Genomic DNA, 19,190 nt, shown 5'->3' on the forward strand with positions numbered 1-19,190 from the left:
ATGATGGGAGCATACAGTGAGGGCACAGCCAAGCCCTCACTTGTTCAAGGTCTCAGGATTAGAAGAAAGGGACACAAGTTGTAAAACAGGAAAATACCATCAGACCAAAAAAAGTATTGTACCATGACAGCCACCAAGTACTGGAACAAGCTGCACCACAGCTATCTCATCTCTTTGCTACCCTGTTACCTAGCAAGAACACTCTTCCTTCCTACAGGCCAAGGACTTCCACTGCTCCAGATTCGTGTCCACACATATGAGTGTGAGCAGATGTGTGCCCATGATTTAGTTCCCTGAATGGAGAAGTGTATTTGTGCTTGTCCATATTCCTTTGAAATGTTCCTATCAACCCAAAATGTAAATAAGTCTTACCAAAAACAAAAGGTTAAATTTATCAATTTTGTTGTGATTTATATTTGGCTGTATTTTAACTTCTGAATTCACTTAACTTGAATTCATCCTAAAATCCTAAACTCTCTTTTGCAAACACACCTTTACCACATGTAAAAGAAAAGAATGGGGATGGGAATAGACCTGAATATATTGTATAAACAAAAAAGAAAAGCCCCCAATGAGCAGATGTTCAGTAAGCTGTTGTGTGTGCTCATGTCTAAGGCAGTTTATGCAAACTATAGACTCAAACTTTCCAGCCTCACAAGATTTGATAGAGATAGGTCACTAAGTTTTGCTTCACAGAGGAGCATTCATCCCTTTAGAAAATAAAGCCATTCAGTTCCTCTAGACTAAAATAAAAAAGCCACTGTATTTACTGAGTATTTATGTATTACTCTCATAATTTTACTTCAAAAGAGAACTTTACTTTTCCCCACGTATTGTTTGCATAAGAAAATAATTGAGCATACAATATTCAACAACATTCAGAAAATATTCCACATGTACATAAGACATCATAAATCCTAAACTCCTAAAGAAAGAAGAGCAGGACAGCAGAGACCAGAGTTTTAAGTGGATATCGGTAGAGCAATATTACCTTTGAGATCTAACAAGGAGTAAGTGCCATTTAAAAGAATAGACATAAATCAAACTGAAAGAAAGTAGGTTTTAGATTAGATATAAGGATGAAATTCTTCGCTGTGAGGGTAGTTGTACACTGGAACAGGCTTCCAGGGAAATTCTGGATGCTCCACACCCTGGAGTGTTCTAGGCCAGGTTGGACGGGCCTTTGCGCAACCTGGTCTAGTGGAAGGTGCCCCTGAGGACAGCAGGGGGGGCTGGATCAAGGTGATCCTCAAAGTCCCTTCCAACCCAAACCATTCTGTAACTCTGTTTTGTTTAACTGACTTTTGTTTTATTAAGGAGGTATTCACTCCTGTATTTAACACTACACTCAAGGAAACAACACTCAAAAATACATCAGCTGCTGGAAGGAACCAGCAATACAAGAAGAGGACCTAATTTAAGTTTAAGCATGAAAATTCCTATTATAATGTCTGCACTAAGTTCAGCAGCTGTCTGAACCACAAAGAAAGACTGTGTTATATATTAGCAGCTTTAAAAGTGTCTGCAGCAGCTTGACTTGCAGCACAGATGCAGGCGTTGTACAGTGAGTGTGTGAGTGAAACATTTACAGGAGAAAGGAACCTACAACAAACAAGCTTCTAGAAGCTTGTTTGGTGCTTTCACATACACATATCTCTTAACTTGGAGTACGTTCCTTGTTCCCACCAAAAAAAGATGCTGGATTAGGACTTTAACATGTCTAGAAAACACTTCTGAGACCAGCTGCAGATATAGCAAGTCACCCTGCAAACCTACCAACTGCAGACACGGCCAACAAGCACAACATTATCATATGCCTCCTGTTCAAGCAAAATGGCCAAGCCTAGAGAAGACATCACTTCTAACTCTTCTTTAGTCAGGATCAAAGATTATTTACATGATTATAGTGTGTTTGGTGAACACACAAGCTGAGCTTTCTTAAAGATGCTGATACTTCCATAAATAGTTTAACTTCTACTAATATTTTCTCTCTATTGCACAAAACTGTCCTTTAGACTAGCCCTAAATGGTAAATTAGGAACAGTATCTCAAAAGTTATTATGTTTTATTTTACTGAAGAATTATAATATACCTAAAGCAAAAGACAAAAGCTTCAATATGTATTTGACTAGTAATAAATCATTACACTATTTTACCCATACTTAAAAATTTTAAAAGTAGCTGACAAATAGTTTTGTACAGGAAAAATAGATTTTAGAAAATCAGCTAAAAACCAAACTTGCAGAAAAAAAATCCTGTCTACACCAATAATAAAGGGAGTTCTTCTTTAAGCTCTTTAACAAATTATCTAAACCAAACTGTTAGAAAAGCGGAATGTGAATGACTAAACAAACCCTTCAGTAAACATTCCCCAGCTGCAGATTTCAGCCCCAAGTTAAAATGTGGAGACTCCATCTACCTTCTGCAGAACGACTGAACTTCAGAAACAAAGCAACATTATATGACATACATGACTCACAAACCATAGTCACTGCAAACAAAAACAACACATTTATCTCTTAAAAACAAAGAAGACACCAGGACTGGCACCAGTCTGCAATGCAAGAAAGAGCATGTGATACTCAGACACTTGTGTATTAGTTTAAAAATAAGCCAGATAAGCATGTGATGAGTGACAATTTTGTACTTGACCTTTGCTTTAATAGCTCCTTTTCAAAAAGTCCACATAGACATCAACAAAACTCCTAAAAAAAAAAAGCTAAAACCTTACATCTTATCCAATGTCTTGAAAATAGGCCCTAAAATCAAAATTCTACATAGAAAAATAAAATATATATATATATATATATATATATATTTGAAGGAAAATTCAGAAAAAAGTATTTTTTTCTTTAAAAAGCATTGAGGTCTTGTTGTAAATCAAGCTGATGAAATTCAACATGCTACAGAGTTACAGAGACAGAAGCTTGGGGTGTATATTTCCAGCGGGAATATTTCATTCTGCCTAGCAGGCAAGGAATTTGGAAATAAAAGTTGCTCTTTCCTGAGGCTGACCAGGCCTACAGGATTGCACAGAAATTCTTTTAAGTCAGGAAATCTGCATGGGACAAGAAACCCTTACTTTAGGGTATTACTTTCTAAAGTGTGAAACCACAACATTTACCTCTGGAGTGAGGGTCTCCACCAGCATTAAGCAAGTTCATTATTATGCATTTTGTTTGTATCTAAATCCTCATGCATTTTTCTGTTGCTGTTTATATTTATTTAAAAGATCCCAGAATCACAGAGGCATTGAGGTGGGCAGGGACATCTGGAGATCATCTGGTGCAAGCCCTCAATGCTCAAAGCAGCAGCAACCAGAGCAGGTCCAAATGGCTTTTGACAATCCCTAAGGATGCACACACCACAGCCTCTGGATAGCCTCTGTAAGAGCTCAATCACCTCCACTGTAAAAGAAGCTTTTCCTTATGTTGAAATAAAATTTCTTATATCTCAATTTGTGCCCCCTACCTCTTGTTCTGTCCTTGGAGAGTACTAAGAACAGCCAGGCCCTGTCCTTGTTAGGCACATCCAGGCACACTGAAAAGCTCACCTTCACAACCCTTCCACTGGGCCTACTCCAGTCTCTCTTCATCTCTCTCGTATCAGAGAGCTCCAGCCTTGACTCAGCACTCCAGGTGTGTCCCACTAGTGCTGAGCAGAGCAGAAGGATCATCTCCCTCCACCCTCTGGAATCACTCTGCTCAGCACAGCCTGGGAGACTGTCAGTCACCTTTGCTGGCTCATGTTTATCAAGCACTTGTTTTTTGGGAAAAGAAGCTTTAAAAATGTGGTTTGCCCATTTTAAACTGAAAGTAAGGAGATGTACGGCACAGAGTTCCTTATTTTAGGCCTAACTTCATATTTTTGTGTTTTACCTAAATATATATGATGTTGTCAGTGGTGATATTAAGTTTCAGAAGCAAAGCTGTTGAACACATTCCTAGCAGCACAACCCATTCTTTTAGAGTTCTTTCTTCACTTTCATTTAGTGTATTCAAGATACAGAGTAAAGACTTAAGAGTCCCTAGCCACTCCTGATGTGGACTAAGAATATCCCTAAAAACGGGCAACCAACAGTAATTCTGAAAAGAGGAATTAATCATTACAATTAATCATCAAAAGAGGTAAAAATTTTAAAAATTAATTTTCATTTACCACCATCCCTCCAAGAGTTCTTTATCCTGAAGTCAAAACCAAATATGGCAACATCAGAGAAAACTTCTCACTGCTTCAAAACAGCTAGACAACTAAACTCCATTTGTAAGGATAAAGCCTGTTTTAAGTAACACTGACACAATCCCACCAACAGGCACTCGGGTTTCTTGACTCCTTCGGAATGATATGCAAACAGGAAAGCACCAGCTTTCAGACTTGCAGTTGTGTCTGCAAGAAAGGACATTAACGAGAATCACACACAAAGTTCCACTTTCATCAGGCCAGGACTATTTCTTTTGGATTCACATTCTTGCTATACAGGACAAGATGAGTCCCTGAAGATGTAAATAAGCCAAAGGAAAAAGAACAGATTAAACAGAGGTCTGAAGAGCTGTCTCCTTCACATGATGATGTGCATGACTTAATGCTACACTGCTAACTATAACTGTCAAATTTAGGCTCATTCCATATAGACCTTTCATGTCTGGAAAGATGGTTTATGGAAACACAAGTCAGGAGCTCCATCAAACACCTGACATACTGATGTAAACTTTTGCTTTGGGGAGTTTCATCTACCAATACACTTCATAGGGATAGAGAGAAACATCTGATCCTTATTTTCTAGACACAGTAGTTGGGGAGCACTTGACTGAAGCCTCCTGTACGTCTTGCTATACATCAGACCAGAAGGGAATACAGAACACTTGTGCAAGCCTCACTCCACACTCCTCAGCAGAACTAGCACGCTGAAAAGTTATACAACTACCTTTTATCATCGTCTAAATATGGATACAAGATCTCATTTTATGACCTTCATTTTTCCTCTCAATTGAGACTGGTCTTCAGGAAAACAAGGATGACAACTTGAAGAAGGGAACTAATAGGCGATCTCTGTTAAGAGAGAAGGAGCATGTGAAAGATCTCCTCTAGTCAGGGAATTATCCAGTTCAGTTAATCCCAAGCACAACCATTAATAGTTGGGGTGGAACCAACTCCAGGTACTTCTCAAATCTTCACTTCCGCATTTGTATTTCTCTACTCAAAAAAAAGCCCAAACATCTTCTAGGTAAAAACCCAAAACAGACACGGCTTTCCACACCCGCCCATAACTGGTATCCAGTTGACAGAGAAAGTTGACAGACAAAAGTTATTACCTTTTGTGTGCCCTGTCATTGCAAGTCCCCCTGAATTAGCACAGTACAGTTGCACAGAGCTCTGCAGCAAAGGAGTCCAGAAACACTGCAGTATTTTTCATGATCTGCTGAGTACCCTGAGTTTCTAAAGCAGCAACTTGCCCAGAAAGAGATGATCCAGAAGGGACCTCAAACTCAGGAAATCAATCTCATTTGTACTAGAAGATGGTTAGTGAAAAAACATGTGTGATTTATTAGATATGATTCATCTTGGTACAGTACAAGAAAAACTAAAACAACTAGTCAAAAGAAAATTTAAAGCAAATATTTCAACAGGTTTTTGTTAAGACTCCCTGCTGGAAAAAAATTTTGTGCACCCACAAAAATTTACCATTTATTGCCTAAATTGCACAACTGGGGATAGGGGACCCTTCAAGTGCCTCTTTTAAACTTATTTATCCTTGGTGTAAACACTAAGTCTCCTAACATGCATCTTGCAGTAAAAGCAAAAGGAGAAGGAACACAGAAGTCTGCACTAAGCATCTTACATTATTTAGTATCTGAAGCACAATTATTACTCAATTCAGTGTAACTTGCTTTTGCAATCAGGTTTTTGATCTTTCTCAAGAATGACAGTCAAGAATAATAATACAGAAAACACACAAATTTTGAGACTCTTCAATAACATCAACAGATAAACAAATAAGAGAGATAATGTAAATTATCTAAAAAATAGGTTCATGAATCGAATAGGTTCAAAATTCACAGCTTATTTGAACTTTAGCATAAATATCAGAATTAAAGAGTGTTAATTTCTTTTTCTTTCCCATATAAATAAATCATGTAAAGATACTATCCCACACAAAATATTTGAAATAATAGTAATAATCTTGGAACATGTTACATTGGATTTTATGCCACCTATTATCTTCCAAGCAGAGTCTCAATATTCAACTTTTCATTTATTATTTGCTTGGATTTTTTTTCAAGTACCTTTTCTTCCGTGATTTTGCTCTTATGTTCCATACTGATAATCACAGTTTAAATGCCCTATTCCTCCCTGTTTTTCAAATCTTACACATGCATACATGTCAATGAGATTATCATAAACACGTGCTTTTGTGTACTTGATAGGTAATGCAAAATAATGTATTTTTCTTTTAGCTCATAAATCTTGTTCATGGTAAACTCTTTTTCCATTAAGTTTCTATCTAGGTTAAGTCTAAGAACAAATTCAAGACATTTCCCAAATCTGATTCTTATTTTTACACCTCCCTTAACATATTTCCCTTTCAGGTCTCCAAAATAATTCCACCTTGACCTGAAAGGGCACAAGAGACACTTCAGTCAGACCCTTTGACAAGATGTTTTTATTTTTAGTGACATTTAAGATGTCATACTGATGCCAGCAAAATACGTTAGTTTTATTATTAGGCAACTAAAAGTTACCTGCTTCTGCTGATGAGTAGTAAAGGCAAAGGCATGAGCACTTAGCTTTAAACACTTAGGTTGTACAACACTTTAAAGAACAGACCACTAAACCACCCAGAACTATGAGTACATAAAAGTACATAGGTGTTTCTCAGAGTAACATTCAGCAAGACAGTATTTAGAAAAACAATGGATTCTCTAGTGCTTGTCTTGTTTTTCTAGTTTGGGGTTTTTTAATGTGAAAAGCTGGGACTGAAGACAACACAATATCAATTGTAAGTTTGACATAGGAGCTTATTTCTCAGTCTTTACTGTAATCTGAGAAATGAATAAAGTGGTTCTCAGCATTTTGTCCAGATTTCCATTAGGAAATACGAATATGGGCATTAAGAGAAGGGACACAGATGAACGCTCTACTCAACAGGGAGGAATTTATCTCCAACCTCAGAGAGCATAGTGATGTCAGAATTACGGCTATATGAAATTGCAAACAACTTCAGAACAATCTCTTCTCAGACAGACTACAAAATGCAGCTTGTTGTGCGATCCAAAACCACTTCTGCAAGCAAGCATTTGCCAAAGAGGCAGGCAGGAAGTTGCCTTACAATACTCTATGCTAACCTGCAATCAGGTTCCAGGATGTTAAAGCTGTCTCATCTTCTGAATCAGCCTTCAAAATAATCAGGAATGTGGCACTGAAAGGATTGAGCTGAAAGTGCAGAAAACTGCTTATCATAGCTACCCAAAGCAAAATCAAGCTTGGTTCCCCCCCAACTCTTAGCCTGTCCCCCATATAATTTAAGCTGGAAACTGGGGATTGTGTTAAAATTCTGGTGATCTTCCTTTAGGGTCAAGAGAGTCACAAAACTGCGCAGTGTGGGAAGCCACCTAGTGACAGAGGAGCACAAATATGCCTGGAGCTGCCCAAAGTTTTAACGAGATGACGCAGTTGGAGCATGTGATTGCCACTGTTTTTCTCACTGACTTACAAGTTGTGTGGTATACTAGAGTTCAGAGAATTACACAGTGATTTCTGGCAAGTTTTATGAGTCTTACTAAGTCTTGTAAATGAACTGTGAAATAGCAAATTTTCTCAAGACAAGATGTACAAGAGCAAAAGGAATTATATCAAAATGTATAAGGAGAAGGTCTGATGCAAATTTTAAACTCATGGTGGCACTATGCAGGAAAAGTTCAAATTTGTGAGGCTGGAAGGAAACAACTCAGGGGAAGCAAATGTGCAAAAATGGAAACAATCAAAATAAACTATTTTCCTCTAACTCAGTGCAGAAGCGATTCAGTAGACTTGAAAGAGGAAGTTTTCATGACCCAGAAAAAATAGTTGTACTACATGTACTTAACCAGCATTTTTCAAAATCTGAGAGCTCACAAAGTAGCATGAACACAAAACACTGAACAGAAAGATTTCCAGGCCAGTAGTGCTCAGTGTGTACAAACAATGTCATAATGATTTTTGCCTATGGCGAAGAACTTTACCAACATGTACCTTCTGACTCCATGAAAAACCTCACCGCATGAAAGTGAGAGCCAAGTGGACAAGGCAGATTTAGATGTCAGTTTACTGTGACATCATCAAATAGCACCATTGAAGAAACAGGCACAAAATCCATCATCATAACAGGGAAATAAAATATATTACATTATAATACAGGCCGTATTAAAATCTAGTATGAAATTGCCAGAGTATGTCATTCTGAACAGCAGAAGAAAGCTAAACAAACACCTATTTACAGGAATAATTCTTAGGTGTCATATGCCAGCAAACTTAATGAGGGTCTGGCCAAGCATTTCTTGGAAAGGACAATATGCATGCTGTTCATTGAACACATGCTTCTCCTAGAGCCATTCTAACAGCATTAAACAACAGCAATGAAAAATACAACCTGAGAAAGGAGTATGAGTTTTCAAGCCATACCACAAATGATGTCATGACTGCAGGTATTTGATGTACTAATGAGAAAAGTCCTTTACAGACTCTTTGAACGCTTTTTTTTTTTTTTTCCCTCTCAAAATTACTCTTGGCAGAGGATCATGCTCTAATCCATACAGACAAAGTGAAGAAGCCCAGTTCAGGATTACTCTGTCATTGAAAAAGACAGCATGACATCAGAGAAATTCAAATCCTATAGCTAAGGGGTTTCACAAGTTCTGTACTTGAAATCCCAGGGATAGAAATGAAACTCAAAGAAGGGAGTTCAAGCAGTGAAGACTCCAAAAATGAGAAAGAAGTAGGACTGTAAAGAGAGTAATGGTGGCAGAAATCATGAAGGTATGTACAAAGCTGAGAAACAACAATCTAAAAGCCTAAGAGAAAAAACTGTTTCTCACAGGCAAATACTTAGTGAAAAACTTCTATCCTTATTATATATTTAATACAGGTATGCAATGAACTTTTTGTGTAGAAACATCTTCCTTTTTGTGAGGGATCATCTCGAATTCATGGTTAGCATGGTGGCAGACATTTACTCTACAGGGATCTGCGAAACATCGACATCATATTCACTATTCATCAAAGCAGCTTTGTATAATACAGCTCAATGCAAGCGGCAGAAATACTCTGGGCAACAGGAGGAGGAGCTGAAGATATCAAGGCCTTCAGCCTTCCCAGCAGCAGAACAGAATTTATCATACTGATGATAAATGAAGATGACCAGGCCTGATTGTTCTATGGGATGAGGAAAACCACAACTACCTCCACCAAGAGAGAGAAAGGGTTGCATCCTCCTCCTGCCCTCAGCGGTTGATTTCCATGAGCAATTAACCCCTGCAAGCTGCACCAGCAGATAGAGGTTCTGGCACTGAAGGAGGTAGAAATCCATGCCACAAAATGAGCTGCAGAAGACAGAAATCAAGATACTCAGGTGGTCCCTTCCTGGTCCAATCCACTTACTTTCCTTCCTGCTTTCCTAAATGACCTGCCTGCATAAGCTGCTGAAGGAAACCACCTTGTAAAACACATCACTTCTCTGCCTGAGGAAGCACAGTGGGCAGGGACATTCTCAGCATGGGGGACACAGAAGCAGGACAGACAAACAGAATAGCAACGACTACGAGCACAACAAGCTGCTAAGATCAGAATGCGAGCCACACTGATGGATCACCTCTTTCTTATAAACAATACAATTTTCCCAAGACTTCAGTGAAATTGCTACCATGAAGCACCTAGAGATTTTGTAGCACTTTAAAATTATTATTACATATAATTTTACATTCATTGTACAAATGTAATTGTAATAATTGCAAGAAATTACTAATAACTGAAAAAGAGAGAAATCTTTTAGAGAGAGTCATCAATATGCTGTTTAAATATCTAATTAAGAAATAATGGCCCTAGATGTGAATTACAGTAAGTTGCAGTGGAAAGATACCTTAGGCAAAAAAGTAGACTCGTAGGACTTTCTGTTGTAAACAACTGATTTTCCTTTTCCCTCACTTGCAGCAATGTGGTTTCTGCAAGTTTTGGACTATTAGCTTTTCAGATTTTATTACTAAAATTAAAATGCCTAGACACACACAACTATGTCACCCATAATTTTCATTATGTAAATTGTTCTGTGAATTGTGCCAAAACAGAACAGATTAATATCTGTTACATGCACATTTGAAATACGTGCTTGATAGATAGTATAGCCAAAATCTAAATATATGAACATGCAAATACCAATTGAAATATAAACAAAAAAGCCTGATGCAGAGGTTTCCTTCCAAAAACACATACAACTACCTTTCTAGACTTTCTTTCTATCTTCCTGTTTCTGAGGGTAACTGACATGATAGGCTCTAGCATGTCATCAATGTTTGAGCTAAATAGTTATGAAAAATGCCTATTTAAATATTATAAGGTAAGGTAGGGTCAAAGTAATTATACATAGTTTCATATTTCCTGGGGAGTTCACTCTACGCATTTCCCTTGAACTCCACTAGAAGTGAATACAGTATGTGTGCATGTAATATGTAATTATATACTAACTGTGTTATTGTAATTCAAAGAAATACTATTTTGCCTCTCCAAGCATAACAACAAATGCAAATCAAAACATGTTTTCATCTTGTATTCTCAAAATCAAAATCTTCTTTTGACTTCAGCGTAACTTACATGAGTACCTTGAAAAGTAATACATTAAAATATGGAAAAAGTGTGTGTTATTAGTTTGTTAATAAACAAACTAAATCAGGTAAATTGAAGATGTAGAATTCAACCTTGTAAGTACTCAGTCAAAGATTTTTGCAAAATATGAGCAGATTTGTAATTCAGACTCACTATTCATTCAAAATGGGGACAGTAGTATTTTGGAGAGAAATTTGAAAACATTGTGTCATAGCTGGATAGACAAAAAATAAACAAGCATTAGCCAAAAAAAACCAAAAAATCAGTCTATCAGTGTCAAACAGCAGGTGATACAATTTTTCACACACCAGAAAGATTTTCACTTTCCGTCTCTCTATATATTCTTATCTAGAGATAACTTTTTACCAAGGAATAGACTTCAGTTCACAAGAGTAAACACAGAAAGCCAAAGAAATGGCTGTTCTGCTGAACTGATGAGATTATTACTGAAATAGCCCACAAATATCAGCAGAGAAAGGCACTGGCTTCACATGCTCTCACATTTAAACCACAACATCCTTATCTCAGAAATCAAAGATATTTTGATATGGTTTTAGGATGGTGGCTCCAGAAACTTCATCCCTGTTACAAAGAAATCAGAGTTGGTATGACCAAACAAAGCATTTTCAAAGGTGGACTTACAGGTATAGGTGATGTTTGCTGAATGCCACAAAAAAGGTAGAAATCTAGCTCAGACAGTTCAACTAGTCAAAAATCTGGACAGGCAACACAGGTCACTGCAAGAACTCAGGGATTTAGCAGTCACAGTTAAGGCCTCTTTTTGTCTAATAAACAACAATAGAAAAAAAAAACTAGCAGATGCTAGTAGATCTCTGTACTACTTTGCTAAATATTAATTTTAAATCACTCTTTAGACTGGCTAGACCATATTCAGGTATAATTAGATATCTATCTATATTAGATAACTAGATAATTAGACAAAATCCTGCAGAAGCATCCAGAAGTGTTCCCAAGGACTTCAGTATCTCATGCTGGCAAAGGAATAAATACTGTTCTAACTGGACTCTACACATCTGTCAGTGTACTGGCATCATATAGGAACCAAAAATTTCCCCTCCATGAGAGCAGGAAAATAGAGCACTGTGCTTCTCTTTTTGATCTCTCTGTTGACACTTTCCTCATTTTTGACATTCTGTCACTGCCCCCCTTACATATTGCTGCCTGGGGAGGCCTGCTGATATTTCTTGTTCTTCAGACATCTCACCTAGTTGCAGCAAAGAGATGGAATATGATCTCCTTTTAATGCCAAAAGCAGCCTGAAATAGGTGTTGATTCAATGAAGACTACCTGTAGCAAAATGAATCTATACATATCACCAAAACCTTTCCAGACCTCTTACCAGCATTATTTTACCTTTTTTTCAAGGCAAAAACCAGCTAATTCTGGTGAAGTTTAAATGCAACAAAAGTTACCTGAATCAAATATTTCAGAAAACCACCTTAAAAAAATAGAGAGTTGAAAGTATTTCATTTAAGTTTATGACCCCTTTTTTTTTGGGCACAATTTAAAAACGTCAAAACGAAAAATACCAAAACCCAAATTACCTACACTTTCGTGGACATACAACTCCAAGTACTTTATCTATTCAAACCTAAACAAATGCTGAAATGAAATCTATTGAAAAATTATTAGGTGATCTCATATAAATTAAAACATACCTCTTGGAGAAAATTCAGTTCTCATACTCCTGAATTTATAGAAATGAAAAATCTGCTTACAACACAAAATGATGAAGAAACAGAATTTTAACCTTTCACAATACATAACCAGGGAAATAGACCTGCTTGGGAAAATCAATTAACAATAGTAACTCTTTAGCTACTTTTTAATGCTGAGTTTTTGGTCACCTGATGTTGCAGCATATTTCACAGCACATGCCACAGTCCAGACAGCCACAATACAGAGAGCCTCACAATATCACACCAGAAGGCTTCAACCATCTTCCCTTCTTGTTCTTTAGCCCAGCCTTTTATACCCCTCATGTTCATGCATTGCATCTGTGCGAACTCCCTACCATTTGGTGATTGGTCAGTGCACCTGGGCACTCCATGGCTCATTGCTGTCCATGCTGGTCACCTGTCCTGCACAGCTGTAGCCCATCAGGAGTGAGGCTCGGCCCCAGCCCCACTCCCAATCACCACAAACTCTGTGCCTACAATTTGACTGATAAAACAAACTCAGTTCTGTATCTAAAACTGCTTTCTTTTTTTATTCTGCTAGATTCAGATCCTTTGGCAGTTCAGAAGCACTTTGAATGACCACCACTAGATAACGTGACTTAAAACCCCCCTACAAAACTAGCAGGATCCATCAAGCTTCTAAGCAATACTATGTATGCTTACTCTCAACATAAACTTTGGTAGCAAGGGCTGTGCTATGAGCAAAAAGGCTGCAGTTCATCAACACAGAGTACTAAACTTGAAGTGTTATGCTTTAATTAACATTTAAGACACAAAAGCAGATCTGAAAATCTTTCTGAGATAAAGTAAGATGTTGGTCTTCTCTAAGATGCTCCAGCACTGCAGGAATAATCTAGTCTAACGCATATACACTGCTATGCTCCTTTTGATTTTGAATTCCCTGTTCAGTATATTTTAATTCTTCTCTAGCCAGTCATATGAGCAGTGTAGTTACTTGCCTGTTCCATTGGGAGAGGTAGAAACTTCAAAAAGAATATGGAAAGCACTTCAACTGACCTATGTGCAAACCCACCCATCAGTAAATTCTAGTGTGGCGTCATTTTCAGGTGATATTACACTCTTCTCATGCTTCTCAGGGCATCCAGAAAAAGCACAAATAAAGTAGTATTTGAATGTATGTGAGTGTTAATAAGGGAGTTCAAGTCATACCAACAACAAAGATAAGATGAGTAATAGTCCAAGCTACAAAGCAGATACGGAATTAATTAATATGTGGAAAACCAAGTCTCAATCCCATTAAAGAGACTTGTATAGGTGGCTACATGGGTTATGAAACACTAATGAAGATGAGACCACAGGGAGAAAAAGATTTTTCCTTAGACCTAAATGAAACTGTAATACACAATGAATTTGAGAACATTTCTCTTTCTTACTTCAAAGTAACAGAATAATCGCATTAGCAGATTAGTTTAAAAATTTATGCCTTTTCTCCAAACAGCATTTAACATGTTTTTCTACTACTATAACCTGGCTTGTTCCAGTAAGATGATGACTTGTACAATACATGCTTATGACATAAATAAAAGTCGAAGAGACTTAACCAAATGCCTTAATGCAAAGCAGAGAATTATTTTAGAGTACAGGAACAAATCTCTGTTTCTCGGTGCAGGTCTACTAATATCACTGCAGGATATACTAAGATTAAGACAGCTGTCTGGGCCCTGTGACAATCCCTGGTTTTTGACTGCCTATTTTATAGAAAAAAATTGATTTGAAAAATATTGCAGTGTTTTCTAAACAATAACAGAGAAAGCAAACCATACAGGAAGTAAAGGTCACTTATTTCTTACAGAGAAATTACAGAGGCCAATCTACAGCTTGTATGGGATACTGGGATGGTAAGGACTTCTTACATATCTGCAGATGGAAAAATGAAGAGTCACTAACATATCTCTGCGTGTCAGAGAAGTCTGGTAAATCTCCTGTGCCTCCATTCCGGTAACTCACCATTAGTCTCTGCAAACATAGTTGGAAACTCTGAAACATGTCACTCCTGGGATGGGAGCTTTTCTCTAGAGTCACAGTCTGTTGACAGAAACCACCAACTGCCATGGTAAATTAAGCAAATAGGTTGGATTTCTCAATGAGAAAACAACAACCCTCAGGACAATCAAAATTACCAGTAGGAAAAAACTGTCCACTACTTTAAAAAAAGAACTAAATTTAAAAAGTGCCAAACACTGAAAAAGACACAGGTCTCTGCAAATGCAGAGCAACACCTTTTTAGGGATAAACATGTCACTGTGTAAAACCTCTGAGCTGGCTCACAACTGACAGAAGTAGTACCTGATCTTCACACATACTCCATACTAGTGGGGTTTTGTTTTATTTTTAATTATAATCATTACAGACTGCACAGTGTAGTGGACAATATGTCTGTCCCTTGATAGGACAGATATGATTTATGCAAACAGCTGAGGACACTCATGTACAGCAGCAGTCTGGGCAATACAAACACAGAGGGAAATGCGCATATGTAGGCATGCATTTGTGCTTGGACAAGTACAGAAAAAGTTCACAGCTACTATACAAGGACAGAAATCTTTGGGTCAGGAAATTTTATTTCCTCCATTTCTGAGAGAAGAAGGAATCAATAAAAGAAATCTCAAGTCAAAATTACCAAATTTGACACCATCTTGAGTTAAGAAACAAAGACACAGATGAGAGATGTCTGAACAATCAGCATTTCTAGAGACTCCAAAAAATTAAGTGGTCCTTCTGAACCCTCAGAAGAATAGTTCCAGCTGGCAGATGTCCATGTACATAAAGGAATTCATCCTGCTGGAGAATAAAAGGGGTTAACCTGAGCCATTGAAGACTCCAGTGCTTTGGGAGGAGGGAATATGCATGCTCCAATAAGCCCTTTCTTCCCTCACAGAATTAGAGAAGAGGCCAAGGTTTCATTAAAACCCCAGCTGGAAATGGTAATTCAGCACCACCTGTCACAGCCCCGTGGGCACCCCCAGGCCCTGGCTGACCTGCCCAGCCTCAGCTGCTGCCTCCACAGCCCATTCTGCACCAGGAGCCCCAGCACACCTCAGGATTCTGTCCCAGACCTGGCTTGAGTTTAAGTACCATGCCTGCCTCCAGTCCTGCACTCACCTCCTCAGACCTCGGTTATGTGTACTCTTCAGACCCAGGCTGTGGCTGATCATTCCATCACCCAGGCACATGGTGTGACTCTTAGGGCTGTCCTGTGCAGGGCGAAGACTTAGACTCTATGATCCTTGTGGGTCCCTTCCAACGCAGCATATTCTGTGTTTATGGAATTTTCTACGACTGGGACTGCTCATGGTTCCTACTACCAGCCCCCAGCTTTGTCACACTGCTCAGGCCTCATGGCACCAGGTGTCCTGCTGGAGTGAGCCCTGCCTGTGCTGGTGGCACCCTCACGTCCCGTCTTGGCCTCCCTGACGGAGAAGCCCTTCTCATGCTGCTCCCAAGTGCTACCATTTAACAGTATCAGACAAAAATATTTCAAAAGAGGAAACCACTCTTTTTAACAAAGTATTTTTCACTATTTTAAGATCACCTAGTCTGATCCAACCTCACCTCTTAATAAGGATCACTGTACCAAAAAACAGTCTTCAAAGTTTCCTCGAGTCTCTACACAGAGCAAACTCAGGTCCAGTGTGGTGTTGGTACTAAAATTTACATAACCAGACTACTAATGCAAAGCTGATAAAATTAGCACAGTCAAATCACAGTGACTAATACAGTCTGTGTCTTGTTCTTCATTCATTTTTATATTTTCAGAAACTGCTACGTACTGCTGCCTTTTAAAGCTATGTTTTGTTTTTCAAACCCAGACCAACACACAAAAAAGTCACCTATGATACACAGCTGGGGAGGCTGGGAAAGGAGAAGAGAAGGACAGGAAAACCCTAAAGCATCTGTATTTCAGGAAAGCAGGCAATATAACATAGATTGAGATAGTAGTTAATTTAGGTGCCTTATACAACTAACTTGTTTGTTTGAGACATTAAGAACGCTTTGGCATTATCAATTCGTATTTGCCTTTCTTCTCCATGAAACAGATAAGCTTTTTGTGGTTTCCAGAATTTTTTTATGTTGTCTTATGGTGGAAAGTAGGTATTTAATTGACCTGAGAACAGCAAGAACTACTACGTGATGTAATTTTTGTTTGTAAACTATCAGGTTCTAAAGGAAAGAGTTTCTGAGAGTAACTTCTTAGGAGATATTAACAGTCTGCAGCTTGATCAATTTGTTTTTTCAGACAGTAAAAAAATACATCTGTTCAAAATATATAAAAAAAAAGTTTCAGATGGTTACTATCCTCATCAGTCACCTAACGCTAAGTGTACATACCCTACAGTACCCTTGTATTAACCTCTGTAATTAAAATAGTAATAATCTGATATTTGAAATAATAGTATTTTCTAATTTTCCTGTCTTAAATTCATTACTATCCATCAAAAGACATGAACAAGACCATAGCTCAATTAGCTTACAACCTTGACAACATTCACAACCAGAAAGATATTATAACATTACACCGTGATAAATATTACTGGAAAAGGAAAATTTTGACCATCTGAAAGTCAGACACAGCAAATGTAAAAAAATGGTTTTAATCATGATGAGGATTTTGATGGGCAAAAACAAGATGTTCACTGGAAAGAAAATAAGATAAGGAATTTAGAACACTTAAAGTAACCACGTAGAAGAGCTTATATCCAGACTTCAAAACCAATCCATGAACAAAAATGCAGTTTAAAAAGGTATTATGATTCAGCAATATGACAAAATGTCACCCATATATTTACCAAAAGTCAAAGGAAGAAAAAGTAACCACACTAAACCTTGAGCTGGTATTCTGACCTAAACAGCACATCAGGTTTCACAGCAATTATGAAGGCCACATTACTAAAAGACAAGGAAGGAAGAAGAAGACAGTATCAAAATTCCTCTATGAAATGTTTATGAATGTGCTAATCTAAACTCAGACCTGAGATACATTTCTTTTGGTTTTTTTTTCATTCTAGGCAGTAAGTTCACATCTACCTGGGATGCCCAGAGCAATGCATTTTCAATTCAACCACCAGGGAAATTACTACGTAAGTTGGAGAAGATGGGAAAATCAGAAGAGGACTTGTGTGATTTTTGTTGTTGCTGCTTTGTTTCTTTTTTTATTTTTTTTAAAATAAATTGACAAAATGGAAGGATACCAATTGGCATTGATAAAAGTAAAGCAGCAAGGGAAGGAAGATGAAAATAGAATTCCTCAAAGTACGAGTACGGAACAGAAAAATGCTTGTAGTTTTATGGGGAAATGGGCATCCAGAGTTGATTGACAGGAGAGAGTAGCTTGTACAAATGAATAAAAGAATGAAATACATACATGATGACTCTTAACACACAGCTTAGAGGAGCAAGACAGAAGTAACTATATCTAATTTATCCATTAATAAATCTAGACTGACAATCACATCAGACAGATGTTAACAGTGTTTACAGATAATAATGAGTTACTAAAACTATTCTGGAGCTACCACCTTAGAAATAAAAAAATCACAGAGGGAAAAAAAACCTTATAAATGATCTTTTCTTTTCATAACTAAATAAGCAGGGATTTATTTTCCAAAATAAATGTAATTTAACATCTTAAATTGGATGGTCATCCTGCCTCCTTCTGTGTAGCTTAGGAGTAGTACCTGAGGCTTGCAGAAAGAGATAAAAGGAATTCTTTTGCAGTACTGAATGTTTTGTAAGTTTGGAAGATTCTTACCCTGTATTGACGGAAATTATTTCTATCAGTGGATTCTTCCTAATCTTTGGCAAATCCAGTCGTGCTCCCCCCAAACGTTTTCCATTATCCTTTTTCTGACCCAGCAGTCTCACAGAATGACCTTCAAATTAAACAACAAAAATGCAGTCATTACAAAGAACAAGTCTCATCATAGTTGTTTTGATTTGCTCTTCTTCAAAAGTAGTGTTTATATTTCAAAGACTGAAAATGAGAATGAGATGTAATAATATATTTCTACCATCTGGAGCATTTATAAAGAGACACTGACAGGTAAAATAAATCATCTTAAAATGAGCAAATTATTTCATCCAATTATCTTTTCACACTTACATTTTCTGTTTTATATGATTAAAATTATCTAAGCAGTCTCATTTTCAGATTCTCTAGCAAAAAAGCAACATAGCAATAATATTTAAATGAGTTGCATGGCAGGATCAAATGATTCTTCCAAAAAAATTTAATTCAAACCTAAATTAGGAGATAATAAACAACTAAATACTTTTTTAGCTTATTATATGGAAAACCAACACATGTCAAAGTTACCCGACTGTGCAAGTCTGGAAGTGCTGTGAAGCATATCCTCTCATGTCAATGGCTAAGCTGACTACCAAGATTTGCACATATCCTCCCATACCAGGACAACTGCAGGTCAGAAAACTGCCTCACAGCTACTTTCCTGAAGCCATTAACATTCAGGGAGCAAAATACAAATAATTTCACCAACTGCCTGCAACATCAGTCATGCCACGACAAGTCCTATATTTAAAGAGTACAAATGACAGGGTTTGCTGATATTTTGAAGCAAGAACTAACAATGAAGAATCAAAACAATTGTGTGTATTATTGCA

The 19,190-nt window shown here is 37.5% G+C and overlaps 1 protein-coding gene across 1 annotated transcript in view; it reads right to left on the reverse strand.

The window, feature by feature from the left end:
* Nucleotides 1-19,190, reverse strand: part of CDKAL1 (CDK5 regulatory subunit associated protein 1 like 1) — a 380,101-nt gene that overhangs the window by 220,299 nt on the left and 140,612 nt on the right. Inside the window, exon 8 of the mRNA XM_041426743.1 lies at nucleotides 18,322-18,442. Coding sequence (XP_041282677.1) covers nucleotides 18,322-18,442 — 121 coding nt within the window. The remainder of the gene's footprint in view (nucleotides 1-18,321; nucleotides 18,443-19,190) is intronic.

The sequence above is a fragment of the Onychostruthus taczanowskii genome, unplaced genomic scaffold, assembly GCF_017590055.1.
Source record: "Onychostruthus taczanowskii isolate IOZ18803 unplaced genomic scaffold, ASM1759005v1 scaffold94, whole genome shotgun sequence".
In the NCBI taxonomy this organism is placed as follows: Eukaryota; Metazoa; Chordata; class Aves; order Passeriformes; family Passeridae; genus Onychostruthus; species Onychostruthus taczanowskii.